The 22,004-nt window shown below is 42.9% G+C and overlaps 1 protein-coding gene across 6 annotated transcripts in view; it reads left to right on the forward strand.

Moving 5' to 3' along the window:
• Window positions 1–22,004, forward strand: part of DOCK5 (dedicator of cytokinesis 5) — a 261,149-nt gene that overhangs the window by 223,386 nt on the left and 15,759 nt on the right. For all 6 annotated transcript variants that reach the window (XR_014060920.1, XM_081516237.1, XM_081516228.1 and 3 more), the window contains 5 exons: window positions 7,903–8,044; window positions 11,683–11,764; window positions 13,111–13,195; window positions 13,957–14,043; window positions 16,674–16,850. Coding sequence is in view for 5 of the 6 variants with exons in the window: in XM_081516237.1 (XP_081372363.1) it covers window positions 7,903–8,044; window positions 11,683–11,764; window positions 13,111–13,195; window positions 13,957–14,043; window positions 16,674–16,850 (573 nt within the window). In the remaining variant the exon portion in view is untranslated. The remainder of the gene's footprint in view (window positions 1–7,902; window positions 8,045–11,682; window positions 11,765–13,110; window positions 13,196–13,956; window positions 14,044–16,673; window positions 16,851–22,004) is intronic.

Below are 22,004 nucleotides of genomic sequence, written 5' to 3' on the forward strand. Positions count from 1 at the left end.
ACAGGGAAATTTTTGGTGTGATGAAACCGTTCTGTATACTAACTGTAGTTGTGGTTATGTCTGTCACAACTGACAGAATTTTACACTAAGAGGGTAGATTTTACTGTGTCAGTTATACCTAAATTTTTGTAAGAGTCAGGAAAGACTTCCCAGAAAACTTCTGCTTTAACTGTGATTTGAAAGATGAGCTGGGAGTTAAGGAGGTAAAGGGGATGAGGAAAAGCATTTCAGGCAGAAGAAAGAGCAGGCAAGAGTGTGGCAGGCGCTAGAAGTGACAGACCAGAGCCGCGGGAAGAGAGGGATCCAGAAGTGGGCAGGGGAGATGAGACAGGAAGCATGGGAAGAATGTGTTGGGCTTTGGGCTTCCGCGTCCTGTTTTGTCAGCATCCTGAGAGCAGTGGAGAGCCAGTGCCCATTTTTTGTGTTGGCGAGGTCATCTGGCTTTGGTATGGAGAATGGATGGGACGTGCATATAGACCGTGGCAGATATTCAGGGAAGAGATGACAGCCAGCCTTGGGAAATGGCTTTAGAGAGAAGTGGAAAGATGAGTGTGATAGAGATGAAGCAACAGTGTTTGATGATTGATGGGATGAGGGTGAGAAAAAGAGGGACATGGTAAGAACGATTCCTTGCTCTCTGGTCTGCATAATTGGTGGGGCAGTGGAGCCGTCCACAAAGATGGCAATGCTGGGAAAGGACAGAGTTATGGAGGAGAGAATGAATCCACTCATTGAATAAGTATTTATTGATCTTTTATCGTGGTGCTTAATGTAATACAGACCTGGGCATGCGTGCTCAGGAGTGTCAGACTCATTGCAACCCCGGGGACTGTAGCCTACCAGGCTCCTCTGTCCATGGAATTCTGCAGGCAAGAATACTGGAGTGGGTTGCCATTCCCTTCTCTAGGGGATCCTCCTGACCCAGGGGTGGAACCCAGGTCTCCTGCATTGCAGGTGGATACTTTACTGTGTGAGCCACAAGGGAAACTCACAGGCCTGGGGGCAGAGTCCAGAACAAACCCAACTCCCTGAAATTGTAGAGCTTATATTCTGGACGGACAAGTAAATAAAAAAAATACTAAGGTAGGTAAGTAAAATGTTGAGTATGTCAGATGGGCTAGAACAATGCCTCATACAGGGTAGACACACAGCAAGTATTGTAGAGAAAATATGTCAGGGGAAGTGAATAGACAGACTGGTGGTGGGGTGGAGTTGTGATCTTTTTTTTTTTTGGTTATTGTTTGTCTGTGCTGGGTCTTAGTTGCAGCATGCAGATTCTTTAGCTGCAGCAGATGGAATCTAGTTCACTGACCAGGGATGGAACCTGGGCCCCTCACATTGTGAGCTCAGAATCTTAGCCACTGGACCACCAGGGAAGTCCCTAGAGTTGCAATTTTAAACAGAGTGAATAGGAAAGACTTCAGCAAGAAAGTGACATTGGAGTAAAACCCTGAAAGAAGTGAGGGAATAAGCCAGGCAGCTCTCTTGAGAGGGCCAGACAGTGAGAACAGCAGGGTCATAAGCCGTGAGGCTGGAGAAGCACATGAAGAACACAGGGCAGGTAGAGAACGGGGTCAGAGAGCTATGGGTACCGCCTTGCAGAGGGGATTTCGGCATTTTTTCAGGTTGTAAAAGTTTGATTTTGGACATACGCCCTGTGAGGTAGATTTGAAACATCCAAAAAAATATGAGTCAACAATTTGATAATGTGGATCTGGAATGCAAAGGAAAGCTCAAGGCTGGATGTAAAAGATTGTGGGTTATTTACACGTCACTAACACTGGTTGTGGATAAGGCAGACTAGGGAGTCAAGAGATACCTGAAGTAATAGGCAAATTTGGTGTTGGAGTACAGAATGAAGCAGGGCAAAGGCTAACAGAGTTTTGCCAAGATAACGCACTGGTCAGAGCAAACACCCTCTTCCAACAACACAAGAGAAGACTCGACACATGGACATCACCAGATGGTCAATACCGAAATCAGATTGATTATATTCTTTGCAGCCAAAGATGGAGAAGCTCTATACAGTCAGCAAAAACAAGACCGGGAGCTGACTATGGCTCGGATCATCAACTCCTTATTGCCAAATTCATACCTGAATTGAAGAAAGTTGGGAAAACCACTAGACCATTCAGGTATGACCTAAATCACATCCATTACAATTATACAGTAGAAGTGACAAATAGATTCAAGGAATTAGATCTGATAGACAGCGTGCCTGAAGAACAATGGACAGAGGTTCATGACATTGTACAGGAGGCAGTGATCAAGACCATCCCCAAGAAAAAGAAATGCAAGAAGGCAAAATGGTTGTATGAGGAGGCCTTACAAATAGCTGAGAAAAGAAAAGAAGCTAAAGGCAAAGAAGAAAAGGAAAGATAAACCCATTTGAATGCAGAGTTCCAAAGAAGAGCAAGGAGAGATAAGAAAGCCTTCCTCAGTGATCAATGCAAAGAAATAGAGGAAAACAATAGAATGGGAAAGACTAGAGATCTCTTCAAGAAAATTAGAGATACCAAGGGAACATTTCATGCAAAGATGGGCTCAATACAGGACAGAAATGGTATGGACCTAACAGAAGCAGAAGTTACTAAGAAGAGGTGGCAAGAATATACAGAAGAACTATACAAAAAAGATCATCATGACCCAGATAACCATGAAGGTGTGATCACTCACCTAAAGCCAGACATCCTGGAATGCAAAGTCAAGTGGGCCTTAGGAAGCATCACTACGAACAAAGCTAGTGGAGGTGATGGAACTCCAGTTGAGCTCTTTCAAATCCTAAAAGATGATGCTGTCAAAGTGCTGCACTCAATATGCCAGCAAATTTGGCAAACTCAGCAGTGGCCACAGGACTGGAAAAGGTCAGTTTTCATTCCAATCCCAAAGAAGGGCAATGCCAAAGAATGCTCAAACTGCCACACAATTGCACTCACCTCACACACTAGCAAAGTAATTCTCAAAATTCTCCAAGCCAAGTTTGGTTCAGTATGTGAACCGTGAACTTCCAGATGTTCAAGCTGGATTTAGAAAAGGCAGAGGAACCAGAGATCAAATTGCCAACAACCATTGGATCATCAAAAAAGCAAGAGAGTTCCAGAAAAACATCCACTTCTGCTTTGTTGATTATGCCAACACCTTTGACTATGTAGATCACAATAAACTGTGGAAAATTCTTAAAGAGATGGGAATACCAGACTACCTGACCTGCCTCCTGAGAAATCTCTATGCAGGTCAAGAAGCAACAGTTAGAACTGTACATGGAAGAACAGACTGGTTCCAAATCGGGAAACGAGTACGTCAAGGCTGTATATTGTCACCCTGCTTATTTAACTTATGTGCAAAGTACATCATACGAAATGCCAGGCTGGATGAAGCACAAGCTGGAATCAAGGTTGCTGGAAGAAATATCAGTAACCTCAGGTATGCAGATGACACCACCCTCATGGCAGAATGTGAAGAGGAACTAAAGAGCCTCTTGATGAAAGTGTAGGAAGAGAGTAAAAAAGCTGCCTTAAAACGCAACATTCAGAAAACTAAGATCATGGCATTCAGTCCCATCACTTCATGGCAAATAGATGGGGAAACAATGGAAACAGTGACAAACTTGATTTTTTTGGCCTCCAAAAACACTACAGATGGTGACTGCAGCCATGAAAGTAAAAGACACTTGCTCCTTGGAAGGAAAGCTATGACCAGCAAGACAGCGTATTAAAAAGCAGAGACATTACTTTGCCAACAAAGGTCCCTCTAGTCAGAGGTATGGTTTTTCCAGTAGTCATGGCTGGATGTGAGAGTTGGACTATAAAGAAAGCTAGCACCAAAGAATTTCTGCTTTTGAACTATGGTGTTGGAGAAGACTCTTGAGAGTCCCTTGGACTGCAAGGAGAGCCAACCAGTCCATCCTAAAGGAAATCCGTCCTGAATATTCATTGGAAGGACTGATGTTGAAGCTGAAACTCCAATACTTTGGCCACCTGATGCGAAGAACTGGATCACTGGAACAGACCCTGATGCTGGGAAAAATTGAAGGCAGGTGGAGAAGGTGACAACGGAGGATGATATGGTTGGATGGCGTCACCAACTGGATGGACATGAGTGTGAGCAAGCTCTGGGAGTTGGTGATGGACAGGGAAGCCTGGAGTGCTGCAGTCCATGGGGTTCCAAAGAGTCAGATACAACTGAGAGACTGAACTGAGGGAGGCAAGAGTAGGGGATCTGGGATGGAGCCTGGCAGTAGGTTCTGATCTTAAATTTGCTGTCGTTCTTGATTCTCTGGAGAAGGGAATGTCTACCCAGTTCAGTGGCAACCCACTCCAGAATTATTGGGGCTTCCCTGGTGGCTCAGTTGGTAAAGAATTGGCCTGCAGTGCAGGAGACAGCGTGTGATCCCTGGGTCAGGAAGATCCCCTGGAGAAGGAAATGGCTACCCACTCCAGTATTCTTGCCTGGAGAATCCCATGGACAGTGGTGCCTGGTAGGCTATGATCCATGGAGGTCATAAAGAGTTGGACACAAGTAAGTGACTAACACATGATAAGATATTGATAGCTAGTACACTCATTACATATGGTTATTATTTCACATGGAATAATGATTATAAACTTAGTGGCAGCAGTGATTCAGTGAAAACAATAAGTCTAGACTTTCAAGTTGAAAAAGTGAGTCTAAATCATCTTCTGAGTACCTGTGATTTTGACCAAATCATATAACCATCAAGTCTTGGTTTTCTGACCTGGTCATTAGAAAAATAAGGTCCGCGTTGCAGGGCTGATTTGAGAATGAAATGAATATTAGATGGGAGTTCTTATAAACTGTATAGGAGTTTGTAGATGTTGTGTGTTGTTGACATGTACTGAAAAATAGAGAATCCACATGAATGATGTAACCTAAATGCCCTCTGTGTTATGGAATATTTCCCCAAACTCAGAATGTATAAATTTCTCATCCTCTCGCCTAGCCCCCAGCAGGCCTCCTTCTCATCTGTTTCTGTCACTGGCTCCACTGTTCTTCCTGCCCTGAGGCCGTCATCTGAGGATTCTCACCCACTCCCCCATCTCTTTGCTTTTTACCAAACACCACAGTCTGCAACACCAGATCCCTCAGCTTCTCTTTCTCCCATGGACTCCTGCCGCAGTTCCCTACAGCTGGACACATTAGGCTAACGGCACTTCTTCCTTCATCACGTTGCTCATTCCTACCAGAACCTCCAGCGAATTCCCAACCTTTGGACCACTGACCTGTCTTTCAAAGCCTTTTATATTCTAACACACCCAAACACCCGTCTTTTTTAAAAAACAGTTTATTTTTAGCTGTGTTGGATTTGGTTGCTGCTCTCAAGCTTTCTCTAGTTGCAGTGAGCAGGGGCTACTCTTCATTGCGGCGTGTGGGCTTCTTTGTGGTGACTTTGCTTATTGTGGAGCACCAGCTCAGTAGTTGTGATGCACAGGCCTAGTTGCTCCGCGGCATGTGGGATCTTCCCGGACCAGGTCTTGAACCCATGACCCCTGCCTCAGCAGGCGGATTGTTAAGCACTGAACCGCCAGGAAGTCTCAAGAACATTTCTTCTACCTGTGCTCAGTACTGTTTGCCTGGTTGTCCTCTCCTCTCCTTTTCTCATTTAACCCTATCCTTCCATCTCTACCCAGTCAAGTCCCAAGTGTGCCTTGAAACCCTCACCTTCATGTTGAGCACCTTTGTGCTGAGCTTCTGCTTGTCTGGTTTTCATACAATTGTCATACCCTTACTGTTTTCTTATACTCTAATCCCTAGCTCACCCTAGTTCTTTCTGCCTGAATGATGAAATTGCATAATGCAACATCAGTCACATAAATCTCTCCCAGCTTGGAAACATTTAGTCATCAATTCCAAAAGACCGGGCAGTTACCATGGGCCTCTGTGTTGGGCCTAGAGGTGTATTGCCTTCAAGATACTTAAATTACTGAAATTATTTTATTAACTTACTCGTTTACTTGTTCTCTGTTTCTTTCCACCAGAGCAGGGTCAGCATTTTACCCCTAGCATTTAGCAGATCTCATTTGCTCGATACATGTTTAGTGTATGACTGTACAAGTGATTTTTAAAATTTTTTCTCCTGATTTATTTTTTTATTGGAGTATAGTTGCTTTACAATGTTGTATTAGTTTCTGCTGTACAGCAAAGTAAATCAGCTATACGTATAAATATATCCCCTCTTGTTTAGTTTCTGTTCCCATATATATCATTACAGAGCATTGAGTAGAGTTAGTTCCCTGTGCTATACAGTAGGTCGTTATTAGTTATCTATTTTATATGCCAGTATGTCAGTCCAGATATGTATATGTCAGTCTCAATCTTCCAGTGCATCCTACTTCCCCTTCCCCCTTTGGTATCCATATATTTGTTCTCTATGTCAGTGTCTGTATTTCTGCTCAGCAAATAGGTTCATCTGTACCATATATTCCACATCTATGTATTAATATATGGTATTTGTTTCTCTGTTTCTGACTTACTTCACTCTGTATGACAGTCTCTAGGTCCATCCACTTCTCTACAGATGACCCAATTTTGTTCCTTTTTATGGCTAAGTAGTGTTCCATTGTCGGAGAAGGCAATGGCACCCCACTCCAGTACTCTTGCCTGGAAAATCCCATGGACGGAGGAGCCTGGTAGGCTACAGTCCATGGGGTCGCTAAGAGTCGGACACGACTGAAGCGACGCAGCAGCAGCAGCAGCAGTGTTCCATTGTATATATGTACCACATCTTCTTTGTCCATTCATCTGGACTAGTGACTTTTAAGAAACATTTTACAGGACAGTATGGGCCCAGATTTTAGTTAAAAATGGATCATGTGTGGGGCTTACCCAGTGGCTCAGTGGTAAAGAATCTAACTGCATTGCAGAATGCGCAGGAGATATGGGTTCAGTCCCTGGGTTGGGAACATCCCCTGGAAGAGGAAATAGCAACCTACTCCTGTATTATTGCCTGGAGTATTCCATATTCCATAGACAGCAGAACCTGGTGGGCTACAGTCCACAGGGTTGCAAAGAGTCAGACACGACAAAGTGAACACACAACACACCACAACACATGTATGCTTTAAATACTAAGCTAAGTATTCATCTTTGTGACAATGAGAGGAGCAGGAGCCATCAAAACAGTGACAGTTGAACTCGCAAGAGCTGTGAGTCAAATTTCGTCTGTGTCTAGGACCTCACAAATTTCTTTTCCAAAAAATCCAATTTAATTAATTTTATTAAAGGGGAAAAAAAGCTGAAGTTTGGAGTGGAAAGACTAGTATTAAGAGCAGTTCTTGTCTATGAAACCTTGATGCTGTCATCCACAGCCATCTCCAGGATTGGCTTGGGACTGGCTGTCGATTAATCCTGTTCTCTGTTCCCACCTAATCTGTTGATTGATCTGTTTGCACTTTCGAGTTCTCTGAGGCAGGGTTGCTCACGTCCTGATTCCCTAACTTACTGGATCATGATGAGAAAGTAAGATCCAGTAAGTTAAGGAATGAGAAAGGAGCTTGCACCTCAGTGTATATGAATGCCCTTCATTCTTTCGTTTTCTTGCCATGAGAAATACTGGCTAAACTAAGCAGCATGCCCAGTGACATCATGAATTTCCGTTAGGATGCAAACTCCTTTATCTCCTTGTGGATCAATGTAGACCTTGCACACAAGCTGTCACCCTAAGGCATCATCGTGAGAAGCATTTTGACTTAACTCCCCAAATAAACTGTAAGCTCTTTCAGATATGATGGTTGCTCTGAGCACATAGTAAGTGTTCAGTGAGAACATGGTGGCGAGGGAGGGGTTGCACTCAGCCTGGGGAGGACAGTGACTTCCTTGAGACTTGAATCCCCAATTGCCCTTCACTGTTCATGCTAAATTCTTCTTGCTTGTCCTGACATGCAGAACAAGATCTTCATCTACCGGGGGAAGGAGTACGAGAGGCGAGAAGACTTCAGCCTGCGGCTGCTGACCCAGTTTCCCAACGCTGAGAAGATGACCAGCACCACCCCCCCAGGAGATGATATCAAGTCCTCCCCCAAGCAGTGTATCCTTGTCCCAGACTACAGCTTAGGGGATCTTCTTCTCTTTTTTTTTTGGAATGTTTATCATTTACTAATTTATTTGGCTCTGTCAGGTCTTGGTCGCAGTACATGGGATCTTTAGTTGGTGGCATGCAGACTCTTAGTTGTAGCATGTGGGATCTAGTTCCCCAAGCAGGGATCAAACCCAGTCCCCCTGCATTGGGAGTGTGGAGTCTTAGCCACTGAACCACCAGGGAAGTCCCAGCCCAGGGGCTCTGGAACCTGCTACAGCCCCAGGCCAGCCAGAGAAGGTGAGGATTCAGTCCTGTGCCGGCATGCAGGTAGGTCCTGTCCTCAGACTCATTTAACCATCTTGACTCAGTGTCCTGTTCTGCATAAAAGCTTCAGGAACCTAATGTCCTTAGCTCAGGGCTATGATGTAACTGAGAGAGATGAGAAGCAAATCTTGAGTATGGAAGGACGTGTGTTATAGTCACAGGCAGAGCCCGGGGAGAACGTAGACTTCCTGTTCTGAATTCTGGATCCTCTATAAAGACACATAGCTCTTTTCTGGTAATGTATAATGTCTTACTGAAAAACCAGTTACATGCATTTTAAAAATTAGAGATGTTATAGAATTGAACAGTAAAGGAAGTCTCTCACATACAAACAAATTCCATTCTAAGAGTACATTTGCAAGTCCAATTTGTTCATAAGTCCAAAACGCTAGCCTAGGTACCCAAGTAACGTAATCGGCCATACGGTACTGTATTGTCATAGGTTTGTAATACTTTTCATACAAATAATACATAAAAGACAAACACAAAAAATAAAGAAAACACATTTAATCTTACAGTACAGTACCTTGAAAAGTACAATAGTCCAGTGCCACAGCTGGCCTACAGGGACTGGTGTCGAGTGAATAGGCAAGAAGAGTTACTGATAGGAAGAGGGAGATGGTAGAGATGAGAAATCGTCAGCAATAGGAGAGGAGGGCAAGCTACAATTTCACTCAGACCTGATGTTGATGGCCTGGCATGCACATTCACATCTTTGAAAGTTCACAACTTGAAGGTTCATATTTAGAGGACTTATTGTATTCTAAAAGAGGTCAGTAAGCCAGAGCAGGTGTAGAATGGTAGATAAATAAGAAAAAGCGCTCTGGAGCAAACTGCCCAGGTTCGAGTCCCAGCGCTGTCACTTCCTGTGTCACTTTGGGCAGCTCAGTTTCTCTGTGCCTCAGTTTTCTTATCAAGAAACTGGGGGTGAGAATCACTCTTCCCCTTGAAGTTCTTGTAAAGATTGCCTGTAAAATACTGAGAACAGTGCCTGGCACATAATAAAATATCAGTACATATTAATTATTATAGGTATGGAGTGGTCAGTTACTATAGAAAGATGGACAGTAATAACAGAGCAGTTGACAGACATGTCTTTTAAAGGAGAGTGTAATGGCCTATTAACACTTAGTAGATGCTTGGGAAAGAAAGGTTTCAGTTTGGGGGTTCAGAAAACAGTTGAGATGCCTCCTTGGTGAGCCAATGAAAAGAGGTCTTTATGGATTTGATGTAGAAACAGAAGTCCTGGAGCTCATCCCAAAGTCATATCTACATAGCCATCGGATCTTAACCAGTTGCTTAACTTCTCCAGGCATTGGTTTTCTGAAGGGATAACTCCATTTTTTTGAAGAATTTTCTTTAAGAATTCTTTGAAGAATTTCTTTAAGAGATGGGAATACCAGACCATCTGACCTGCCTCCTGAGAAATCTGTATACAGGTCAAGAAGCAACAATTAGAACTGGACATGGGACAACAGACTGGTTCCAAATTGGGAAAGGAGTACGTCAAGGCTGTATATTGTCACCCTGCTCATTCAACTTCTATGCAGAGTGCATCATGAGAAACGCTGGGCTGGATAAGGGACAAGCTGGATTCAAGTTTGCCAGGAGACATATCAATAACCTCAGATGTGCTGATGACACCACACTTATGGCAGAAAGCAAAGAAGAACTAAATAGCCTCTTGATGAAAGTGAAAGAGGAGAGTGAAAAAGTTGGCTTGAAGCTCAGCATTCAGAAAACTAAGCATGTCATCCGGTCCCATAACCTCATGGCAAATAGATGGGGAAACAATGGAACCCATGACAGACTTTATTTTTCTGGGCTCCAAAATCACTGCTGATGGTGACTACAGCCATGAAATCAAAAGACTTGCTCCTTGAAAGAAAAGCTATGACCGACCAAGACAGCATATTAAAAAGCAGACATTTCTTGGCCAACAAAGGTCCATTTAGACGGAGCTATGATTTTTCCAGTAGTCATGTATGGATGTGAGAGTTGGACTATAAAGAAAGCTGAGCACCAAAGAATTGATGCTTTTGAACTGTGGTGTTGGAGAAGACTCTTGAGAGTCCCTTGGACTGCAGGGAGATCCAACCAGTCCATCCTAAAGGAAATCAGTGCTGAATATTCATTGGAAGGACTGATGCTGAAGCTGAAACTCCAATACTTTGGCCACCTGATGTGAAGAACTGACTCACTGGAAAAGACCCTGATGCTGGGAAAGATTGAGGGCAGAAGGAGAAGGGGACGATAGAGGATGAGATGGTTGGATGGCATCACCAACTCGATGGACATGAGTTTGAGCAAGCTCCGGGAGTTGGTGATGGACAGGGAAGCCTGGCGTACTGCGGTCCATGGGATCGCAAAGAGTTGGACACAACTGAGCGACTGAACTGAACTCTGTTTTTTCGCAAATATTTAGTAGCATTTCTGTGAAGATCAAGATAAAGAGATCATTTATGTGAAAATGCTGTGTAAGCTATAACATTGTAAGGCATAGCCTAGTGGTTCTCAATTGTGTTATATTTAAGAATCACTATGGAGAGATTCTGATTCACCAGCTGTGAATTCTAATTCTGCATTTTGAGTAAATCTACAGGTGATTTTTGGTGTCAGTGGAAGGCAGCCTTCCTGTTGAGAAATATGGGGAGTCAGTGTTAGGTCTGTGGCTTCCCTAGTGGCTCAGTGATAAAGAACCTGCCTGCCAATGCAAGAGACATGGGTTCGATCCTGTGTTGGGAAGATCCCCTGGAGGAGGAAATGGCAACCCACCCCAGTAGTCTTGTCTGGAGAGTCCCATGGACAGAGGAGCCTGGAAGACTGCAGTCCATGGGATTGAAAAGAGTTGGACACGACTGAGCAACTTAACAACAACAGTATTAGGTCCAGACCCAGTGCCAGTTTCAAAACTATAGGTTTAGAAGCTTTGTTGGTAAAGACAGAAAAGTTCAAGTCTAAGGTATCCAAAGATATAAGAAATTCCTATTGCCTGGGCTATGGAGTCTGAATATTTCAGACGGATGCTTGTCCAAAAGAAAGTTAAAATAATTTCTAATCGCCTATTCCTGAAATTTCATTAATGTCTGTTTTCCTCTGGGAAGGTTGTTTGACATGTGTCTGATTAAAAAAAGTTCCAGGATTATGACTTACTAAGGCATTTCGGTAATCCCTAATGGAACCTCATTTTCAGTGTGGTCCTGGCCTTTGCTTCAAAGGAGTGGTTGGTGTGGGTACCGTTTCCATTGGTAAAGCAAGAGGAAAAGGTAGTTCTTTTTGCAGTGACAGCTTCCTGGCTCTTCCTTCCTTAACGAGCTCCTCAGACATGCAGTGCTTCACTGTCAAGCCAGTGATGAGCCTTCCACCCAACTACAAGGATAAACCAGTTCCGGAGCAGATCTTAAAGTAAGTGGGACTTTTTTGTTTGGTATTTTAAACCATGTGTCTCTCACACACACTTTATGTAGAAGTCTATCAAAACCAAATCCTTAAATTTATTACCATTTGAAAGACCTTCTTTTGTCTTCATCCATTTGCTCTACTGTAACAGAAGACCATAGACTGAGGAGGCTTATAAACCACAGAAATTTATTTCTCACAGTTTTGGTGTCTGGTAAGGGCCTTCGTCCTGCTTCATATATGGTTCATTTTCTCAGTGTGTCTTCCTGTGCTGGAATTGAAGGGTGAGGGAGCTCTGTGATTCTTCTTTTTTAATATGGGCACTAACCCCATTCACAAGGGCTCCACCATCATGAGCTAATCACCACCCAAAAGGCCCATTTCCTAACACCATCACATTGTACATTAAGAGTTCAACATAGGGATGAGCAGGGGACGCAAATGTTCAGACCATAGCAAATGTCTATTCCGTGTTCAGTATAAGGTAAGAGCTTGGTAACTCGTAGAATTTGGGGGTTTTATTTTCTTTTTAAAACAGAGGGTAGGAAATTAGGAAGTTTGCTCTTGAGTTCAGATCCCCTAGTTTTTCCACCCAGAAGGCTTCACTGGTCAGTAATGGCTGAGCTCACCTTGCTTGGGCCTCACCTCGACTGAAGGCCTCATCCCTTTTCTTAAGAAGCTAAAATACTAGTTGGCCTGATGAAACTGTTAGAAAATTATACAAATGATATCACAAACACTGCCATAAGTTCTTTTGCCTTTTATTTGTTTAACAGTTTTTTTATTTAGGTCTTTTTATAAGTTTTATTTTTATTATTATTTTTGGCTGTACTGGGTCTTCTTTGCTCTGAGGGCTTTTCTCTAGTTCTGGTGAGTGAGGGCTGCTCTCTAGTTGCAGTGTTCGGGCTTCTCGTTGTGATGGCTTCTCTTGTTGTGGAGCATGGGCTCTAGGGCCCATAGGTTTCAGCAGTTGTAATTCCTGGTTGTTGGAGTGCTGGCTCAGTAGTTGTTTCGCATGGGCTTGGTTGCTCCACACAGTATGTGGGATCTTCCCAGATCAGGGATGGAACCTGTGTCTCCTGCATTCGTGGGTGGATTCTTTATCACTGAGCCACCAGGGAAGCCCCATATGCCTTTTAAAATTGTGAACTGGGAGATAGATGCATCAGTAATTAAGATGTGCAATAAGATCAAGTTCTGTACCACCTCCAGCCTTCATCATGGAGACTATATCAGCGTTCAGATAATTTAATGGATAAGACTCAGTCCATGTGAAATGTGTCCCAGGTTTTGATGGAGGAGTGCTTATTGTAAGAAAGAAGCTACGGCATTTTGACTGTGTCTTTCCCCAGCTACTACAGAGCCAACGAAGTACAGCAGTTCAGATATTCTCGGCCATTCCGGAAAGGAGAAAAGGATCCTGACAATGAGTTTGCTGTGAGTTCACCACTTGGACCTCTAAAACAAGATGAAATTGACATCCAAAGTGGAGGCTATCCACCCAAGCAGCACCTACAGTGGAATTGAGGGCAGCCCTGGTATAGAGGGTCCATGTACTTATTACTTCGTCAGCAGGCCGTCCTCTCGGTGGAAAGCTCTAGACTAGGGATCCAGGAACTGGAATCCACTCCTGAGCCTGCTGCCACCATGAGCTTGGTTTGAGCATGTCATACCTCTCTGGACCTCAAATTTCCCATCACAAAGAGGGAGGGGGACCTAATAGAGAATTCCTTTCTGCTTTAAACATATAGAATCTTAAAGTTTAGGAGAAAATTTGGGCTAATTCACTAAGGAGGCATTTAAAATAGAATCTCTAGAGAGTTGACAAGAACCTACTGTATAGCACAGGGAACTCTGTTCACAGTTCTGTAATAACCTAGATGGGAAAAGAATTTGAAAAAGAATAGATACATGTATATGTATAGCTGAATCACTTTGCTATACACCTGAAACTAAAACAACATTGTGTTAGTTTCAATATAAAATAAAAAATTCTTTAAATAAATAAAATATAGAGTAAATACAAAGTAGAATAATAGAAAATATTAAATAAAATTAAAATTTGTTAATATAAAATGAAAAAATATTTAAAGTAAAAATTAAAAAAATAAATCCAGTAGAATCTCAACTAAACCTGAGAATTTTGCTGTTTTGCCTGGAAACTGACCAACATTTCCTACTTTTCTTCCTTCCACCAGACCATGTGGATTGAAAGGACCACATATACGACTGCCTATACCTTCCCTGGGATCCTCAAGTGGTTTGAAGTCAAACAGATCTCAATAGTAAGTTATCTGAAAGTGGAACTCAGGATATTTCTGTCTCCAAATAAAATAAGAGCCATTGTTAAATGGCCCCTCTGGTTCTCACTAGCTCCTCCAGCCAAATTCATTTTCCAAAAGAGAAATAAAAGACATGCTTGTTGAATAGAACTCCTTTGTAAAACTGATGTTACAACACCAATCCTAAAGGTTACTCCCAGTGAATGGCTCTTTTATAAGACCAAATGGGTCTTGTCTCCTCAAGGATCCTGCCAGCACCCAGAAACATTTTTGAAATTCCTCCTTAGAGTTTCCTATCAGTTACATTCTTCCCTCCAAGAATACTTCCTCTCCTTTTATTTTTCAACTCATCACATCATCATTCATCCTCGACTTTTCCATCTTCAGTTCAGTCACTCAGTCGTGTCCAACTCTTTGCAACCCCATAAACTGCAGCACGCCAGGCCTCCCTGTCCATCACCAACTCCCGGAGTTTACCCAAACTCATGTCCATTAGTCGGTGATGCTATCCAACCATCTCATCCTCTGTCGTACCCTTCTCCTCCCGCCCTCAATCTTTCCCAGCATCAGGGTCTTTTCCAGTGAGTCAGCTCTTTGCATCAGGTGGCCAAAGTATTGGAGTTTCAGCTTCAACATCAGTCCTTCCAATGAACACCCAGGACTGATCTCCTTTAGGATGGACTGGTTGGATTTCCTTGCAGTCCAAGGGACTCTCAAGAGTCTTCTCCAACACCACAGTTCAAAAGCATCAATTCTTCTGCGCTCAGCTTTCTTTATAGTCCAACTCTCACATCTGTCTTCAGCACTCCCCAAAGCTGGTCGTTTTACCTTTCTAATATTTATTAAGTCTGTTTTGGTTTTTTCTTCCCCCAGCCCTCCTACTATGGTGCACTGTTTCTACTCTCATTCATCTCTGGCTGATGATGTTGGAAAAGGCTCCTGATTGGCCCCACCCTGCCTGGTGGGCTTCTTAGGTCTTTTCCTCTCTGCCCCAGAGTATGAATTCCATAGTGAAAATCTGGCTGTATCATTCTCATGTTCAGAACCTTGCCATGGCTCCCCAGTGCCTAGGCTAGAAAGCCCATGCTCCTAGCACATGTAGACAGGGTCTTTGGGACTAAAAGCCCCTTCCACTTGGTCTTCTATGCCTGGAACTAAATTGCTTATCCTGTGCTGTTTCAACCCTCTATGACATTGGGTCATTCTCTCTGTCCAGAATGCCCTCTCCCCACTTCTTAACCTAACTCCCATTGAGATTGAGTTTAGATACCAGCTTTTCCAGGAATCCATCTCTGAAACTCCCAACCTGAGTTAGATGCCCTTTTTCTATGCCCTGTCACAACCTGGGCTTATTTTAAAGAGTTACCTACCATGCTTACTTGTCTTGAGACCTCTGCATTCTGACCCTGACCCCATAAAAATCACAAGCTCCTTCTAGCCATGTGCTCAGTCGCTCCATCATGTCTGACTCTCTGCGACGCTATGGACTGTAGCCCACCGGGCTCCTCTGCCCATAAGCTCCTTCCAGCCATGAACTATACCTTAATCACTTCTGTAACAATGGTTCACAGCCTAGTGCTTGCAGAAAATAAGCAATCAAGAAATATGTCTTGAACAAATCTGAACTGAAGTTTGAGGTGTTCCATCCCACTAGTGATAAATTATTATTTTTGAAATGTGAATATGATTTTGGACAGAGGCTTGGTATCAAGTCTGGAGTAGGAGGTCATGCTGGTTGATCATGGGTAAAGCGAAGAAGGAGGCAATTTTTCTTGAATCTGGTTTGGAAGACATTTCCACAGAAGGAGCTGTCTCTGAATCCATATTGTATCTTATTTGATTCTCATGTAAAATCCAGCTTGAATATTCTAATACATCTTATTATTTCTGACTTCTGTGAACAACAGAACCCATACTAAGGTTAGTTAATGTAGGTCTGAATGTGCGACTTCCAGAATCTCTTACCTTTTCTCGTGGACGGAGCATGAAACCTCTTAGCAGTGAGTGTTTTTGGTTGTGCCGAAATGTCTTGGGTCACATGTATCGCTCCCCTCTTGTTGTTGATCATCTCAAAAATCTCTTAAGAAAGATTTGCCTTAGAAACAACCATTCTTACAGCTCCAATTTTGTCTTCTCAAAATTTCCATAGACACTTTGCCCCAAGAAATAATCATTACCATAACTCCAATTTATAAATCATCCTTGTACTTTCTGAGAAGATCTTAAACAGCTTAGCAAAGAAAATGAGTGTCTTCTAAGTAAATCACAAATTAAAATTCTACTTACTCCTAGTTTTTACTATTTAGCCATTTGTTTTCATCTTGCTTTCTGATTCCATACATTCTCAGTGTTCAATGGATTTGTAATAAACTATAAATAAAAATAGCTGTCATTTATTAAATCATGTAAAAGTGTTAAACTATATTAAGAAACAAAATAGCTTATCTTGCAGCTTACCAACACTATTTCAAATAAGTGTTCTATCCTTATTAATAAACATGATCTTGACAAGCAAAACATCACTCCTCCATAGCTTGGTGGGAATTGTATTCCTGTTGAGTGGAAGGCTTAGGCTTTTTCCAGAAGTGACCATGGAGCTCTGTGTCTCTCGTCTCCCATGCGCTCTGTCATAGGAGGAAATCAGTCCTCTGGAGAATGCCATCGAAACCATGGAGCTCACCAATGAGAAGATCAGCAACTGTGTCCAGCAGCATGCCTGGGACCGGTCCCTCTCTGTGCATCCCCTCTCCATGCTGCTCAATGGCATCGTGGACCCGGCTGTCATGGGGGGCTTCTCCAACTATGAGAAGGTAGGTGGGCTGCATCCTGGGAACTCCACAGGGCCACCAGGTCAGGTGTCTCTCTCCCTCCTTCTCCAGTAGCATTGTGCAGCTGGCGAATTAGTTTCTTACAAGTTCTCTGAGAGGTATTCATGCTCCCCACTTAAGGAATGGGCAAATGAAATGAAATAAATGGGAAAGCTTCTCCCTGAGCTCACACCTCCTAGAGACCATTAGCTGCCCAGCCATGTTCAGGCCAGTGTCCGGTAGAGTCACCAAAAGATCAACCTGGTAGACTTCTGCTTGATTCATTACCTATGAATTCCACCCCCACTCCCTCTCTCCTCTGGAAGGTAGAAAGCTTTCAAGTGGACTCTAGACCTGAGGATGCCCCAGAAAGGAAGCAGCGTCTGTGGGAAACACAGAGCCACACTCTATTTGAAACTAGATTCTAGGAATCCCTGCCCTGACATGGTGTGCAGTTGGTTGCATGGACAAATTCTGGCCCTGGCTCTACAGTTAAATTAGTTCAAGTAAGTCTCTTATCTGTTACTGTAGAAATGCATGAATGGAATGCTCACCGTATGGGAATCTACTGTATAGGGTTTGGGTGAGGCACTGTTTAAGTGGAGGTAATGCATTCAGTATATATAATTAATAGAGGGTTTTTAATTTTTAGGTATGGTTTCAGTGGCTAAATAATTTGGGAGTCTTCCTGAAAACCTTTCCCCTGGTGGCTGAGACAGTAAAGAATCTGCCTGCATTGCATGAGATCCGGGTTCGATCCTTGAGTTGGGAAGATCTGGAGAAGGGAATGGCAACCCATTCCAGTATTCTCACCTGGAGGATTCCACGGACAGAGAAGCCTTATGGGCTACAGTCCATGAGGTTGCAAAGAGTTGGACATGACTGAGGGACTAAGGCTTCTTGAATATAAAGATAACAAGTAACACTCCTGTTGAGTAGCATAGAAAGTGAGGGGGAAGAAAAGTAGATGGATGGGAAGAGCAGGGGTTAAATGGGCTGATTCTCTTACAGTAAGTCCCCTACATACGAACGAGTTCCATTCTAAGAGCATGTGTGTGAATCCAGTTTGTTTGCTAAATCCAACAAAGGTAGCCGAGGTAGCCGAGGTACCCAACTAACACAATCAGCTATACAGTACTATAATAGGTTTATAATACTTTTCACACAAATAACACATGTAAACAAACAGAAAAAATAAAACATTTTTAATCTTACAGTACAGTACCTTGAAAGTATAGTAGTACTAGCTACATTACAGCTGTTTTACGCTGGCTCCCAGACATCCTGGGCTTGAAATAATGATCCTGTACTGTGTACAGTAAAGTACACAGAAGCACAGCCACTTGTAGAGGATGCATGCCCATGACAGTGTACTCCAGACCAAGAAATAGCTCATGTGATTGGACATGCGAATGCATGTTCACATCTTTGAAAGTTTGCAGCTTGTAGGTTCCTGTATTTACATTTGTACACAGTGTCCTGGGAAGAGGAGGGGCTTCAGAATCAGACACTGCTGTGGCCCGGTGCTGGCTTCCCGTTGGCCACTGTGTGTTCTTGGGCAAGATACTTAACTTCTCGTGAGCCCCAGTTTCATATTTGGAAAAAGTAAGGAAAATGCATAACTGACAGGAGTGATGTGGGGAATGGAGACGTCCTGTCTATAAGAAACATTGTACAACGCCTGCCACGTGGTAGAGGCTTGATCAGTGTCAGTTTTCTTCCTGTCTCTCTCTGCCTATTTGGGATGAAACGTGTGGTTTGAGTGTTCTTGATAAATCGGGTTTCCCACTCTTCTGGGTCTGTTGTTGCAAAGATCTTTTTTCTTCTGTCCTCTCTTCCTTTCTCTTCTCTCAGCCTTTTTTAGTCTTATGATTCTCAGCAGCTAGTAATGACTCAGTACCAGAGAGCAATTCTAGTTTGCCCATGTGAGGGTTCAGTAATAATTTCCAGTGTTTCAATGGAATTCAGTATTAGGACCCAAAATGCAATACTTTTTTAAAACTACTATAATGATTTCAGTGTATGTTTTTTCCTATTAGCTATCTGGCACAAATTTTAATGTGTCTTTCCAAGTATTCATTTTTTTTCAGAACACCCTAATCTCTGATTTATATATGCCAATATTGGTGGCTATTATATAATTTTATTTTTAATTTTTTTATTGTGAAAGTCAAATAATATAAAACATACTATTTTAACCATATTTAACTGTACAGTTCATTGGCACTAAGTACATTCACATTCACATCTCACCATCATCTATCTCCTGAATTTTTCACTTTCCTAAACTGAAACTTTGGGTGGATCACAATAAACTGTGGAGAATTATGAAAGAGATGGGAATACCAGACCACCTGACCTGCCTCTTGAGAAAGCTGTATACAGGTCAGGAAGCAACAGTTAGAACTGGACATGGAACAACAGACTGGTTCCAAATAGGAAAAGGAGTACGTCAAGGCTGTATATCGTCACCCTGCTTATTTAACTTATATGCAGAGTACATCATGAGAAACGCTGGGCTGGAGGAAGCACAAGCTGGAATCAAGATTGCTGGGAGAAATATCAATAACCTCAGATATGCAGATGACACCACCCTATGGCAGAAGGTGAAGAAGAACTAAAGAGCCTCTTGATGAAAGTGAAAGAGGAGAGTGAAAAAGTTGGCTTAAAGCTCAACATTCAGAAAACTAAGATCATGGCATCCGGTCCCATCACTTCATGGCAGATAGATGGGGAAACAGTGGCTGACCTTATTTTTCTGGGCTCCAAAATCACTGCAGATGGTGATTTCAGCAATGAAATTAAAAGACGCTTACTCCTTGGAAGGAAAGTTACGACCAACCTAGATAGCATATTAAAAAGCAGAGACATTACTTTGCCAACAAAGGTCCGTCTAGTCAAGGCTATGGTTTTTCCAGCGGTCATGTATGGATGTGAGAGTTGGACTATAAACAAAGCTGAGCGCAGAAGAATTGATGCTTTTGAACTGTGGTGTTGGAGAAGACTCTTGAGAGTCCCTTGGACTGCAAGGAGACATCCAACCAGTCCATCCTAAAGGAGATCAGTCCTGGGTGTTCATTGGAAGGACTGATGTTGAAGCTGAAACTCCAGTACTTTGGCCTCCTGATGTGAAGAGCTGACTCACTGGAAAAGACCCTGATGCTGGGAAAGATTGAGGGCGGAAGGAGAAGGGTACGACAGAGGATGAGATGGTTGGATGGCATCACCAACTCGATAGACATGGGTTTGGGTGGACTCCGGGAGTTGGTGATGGACAGGGAGGCCTGGTGTGCTGCGGTTCATGGAGTCGCAAAGAGTTGGACATGACTGAGCAACTGAAAACTGGAACTGGAACTCTGTCCCCCATTAAACACTAACTCCTCATCCCCTCATCCTCTGGTCCTTGGCCTCTATCAGTGTACTTTCTAACTCCATGAATTTGACTATTAAAAGTATCTTCTGTAAGTGGAATCAAGTAGCACTTGTCTGCACCTCGTTGTGCTGTGCTTAGTCGCCGAGTCATGTCCAACTCTTTGCTACTCCATGGACCGTAGCCCGCCAGGCTCCTCTGTCCATGGGAATTCTGCAGACAAGAATACTGGAGGGGCTTACCATTTCTTTCTCCAGGAGATCTTCCCAACCCAGGGATTGAACCTGGGTTTCCCACATTGCAGGCGGATTCTTTACCATCTGAGCCACCAAGGAAGACGTCATTGTTGTGACTATTATATAATTTTATATGAAGTTTTTTCCAATATGACCATCATCAAATTAAAATGAAAAGGGAAAGGAAGTATATATAAACAAATTTATTTCAAGAACTTTTCAAAAATATTACTTTATACTTTTCATTAATATGTATGACTTTGTATATTTCTCAGTATAAGAAAAGAGTAAATTAATGGATCACCTTGAACTATTGCAATCAGTTGGGGAATCCATCATTACCAGTTTGATATAGGTGACCTATTTTAGGGCAGCTCTTTAATCAATGCCTTAGTCATTGGAACTCAGGAGCCATTTGCTGTAATTTATCAGCCCTTTGTGGTGTGAGGCAAGACTCTGCTAGAAAAATTAATTCAGAGCACTCTGCTCTGGTGATCTGTGACTCAACTGATGCTTTGGGAATTTTAGGGTGTATTATAGGTTAAAAAAAAATTCACCTTGCAAAAATGTAAGCTACCTGTATTTTTAAAATATTTTTATTTGTTTTTGGCTGTGCTGGATCTTTGTTGCTATGCAGGCTTTTCTCTAATTGCAGCGAGTGGGGGCTACTCTCTAGTTGGCGATGCTCAGGCTTCTCATTGCAGTGGCTTCTCTTATCATGGAGCACAGGCTCTAGGACACGCGGGCTTCAGTAGTTGCGGCCCATGAGCTCTAGAGCACAGGCTCAATAGTTGTGGCTCACCGGCTTAGTCGTTCCCTGGCACGTGGGATCTTCCCAGACATGGGATCAAACCCATGCCTCCTGCATTGACATGTGGATTCTTTACCACTGAGCCATCAAGGAAGCCCCGAACTACATGTATTTTTTAAATTATTTATTTATTTGGCTGTGCCTGGTCTTAGATGTGGCATGCAGGATCTTTTCAGTTGCAGCTTGCAGGATCTAGTTCCCTGACCAGTGATGGAGACGGGGCTCCTTCCATTGGGAGCACAGAGTCCTAGCCACTGGACCACCAGGGAAGTCCCATGTACATATATTTTTAAAGGTGGCTGAAGATTTAAGCAAATACTTAAATACTTCATTTAGATCAATAATCCTTCTAAATATGAATCTTCTATAACAAGCTGCTCCATAAATGTCCCGTTTCCTTTTTGTGATTCTTGGATTCCATACATTTATATTCTCTGTTGTATTCGTTTCCTAGGGCTGCCATAACAAAATACCACCAACAGAGTGCCTTAAAACAATATGGATTGATTGCCTCACAGTCTGAAATCAAGGTGTCTGTAGCATCACTTCCCTCTGAGGCATGTGAAGATGAGTCTGCTCCCTGCATCTCTCCTGGTTTCTGTGGGCTACTGGCTTCCTTTGCTTTTTAAAAAAATTTATATTTATTTTTGGCTGTCTTGAGTCTTTGTTGCTTCGAGGGCTTTTTCTCTAGTTGTGGAGAGCAGAGGCTACTCTCTAGCTGTGGTGCATACGCTTCTCAT

Source organism: Giraffa tippelskirchi, chromosome 1 (assembly GCF_054371585.1).
Source record: "Giraffa tippelskirchi isolate mGirTip1 chromosome 1, T2T-mGirTip1v1.2.pri, whole genome shotgun sequence".
NCBI lineage: Eukaryota > Metazoa > Chordata > Mammalia > Artiodactyla > Giraffidae > Giraffa > Giraffa tippelskirchi.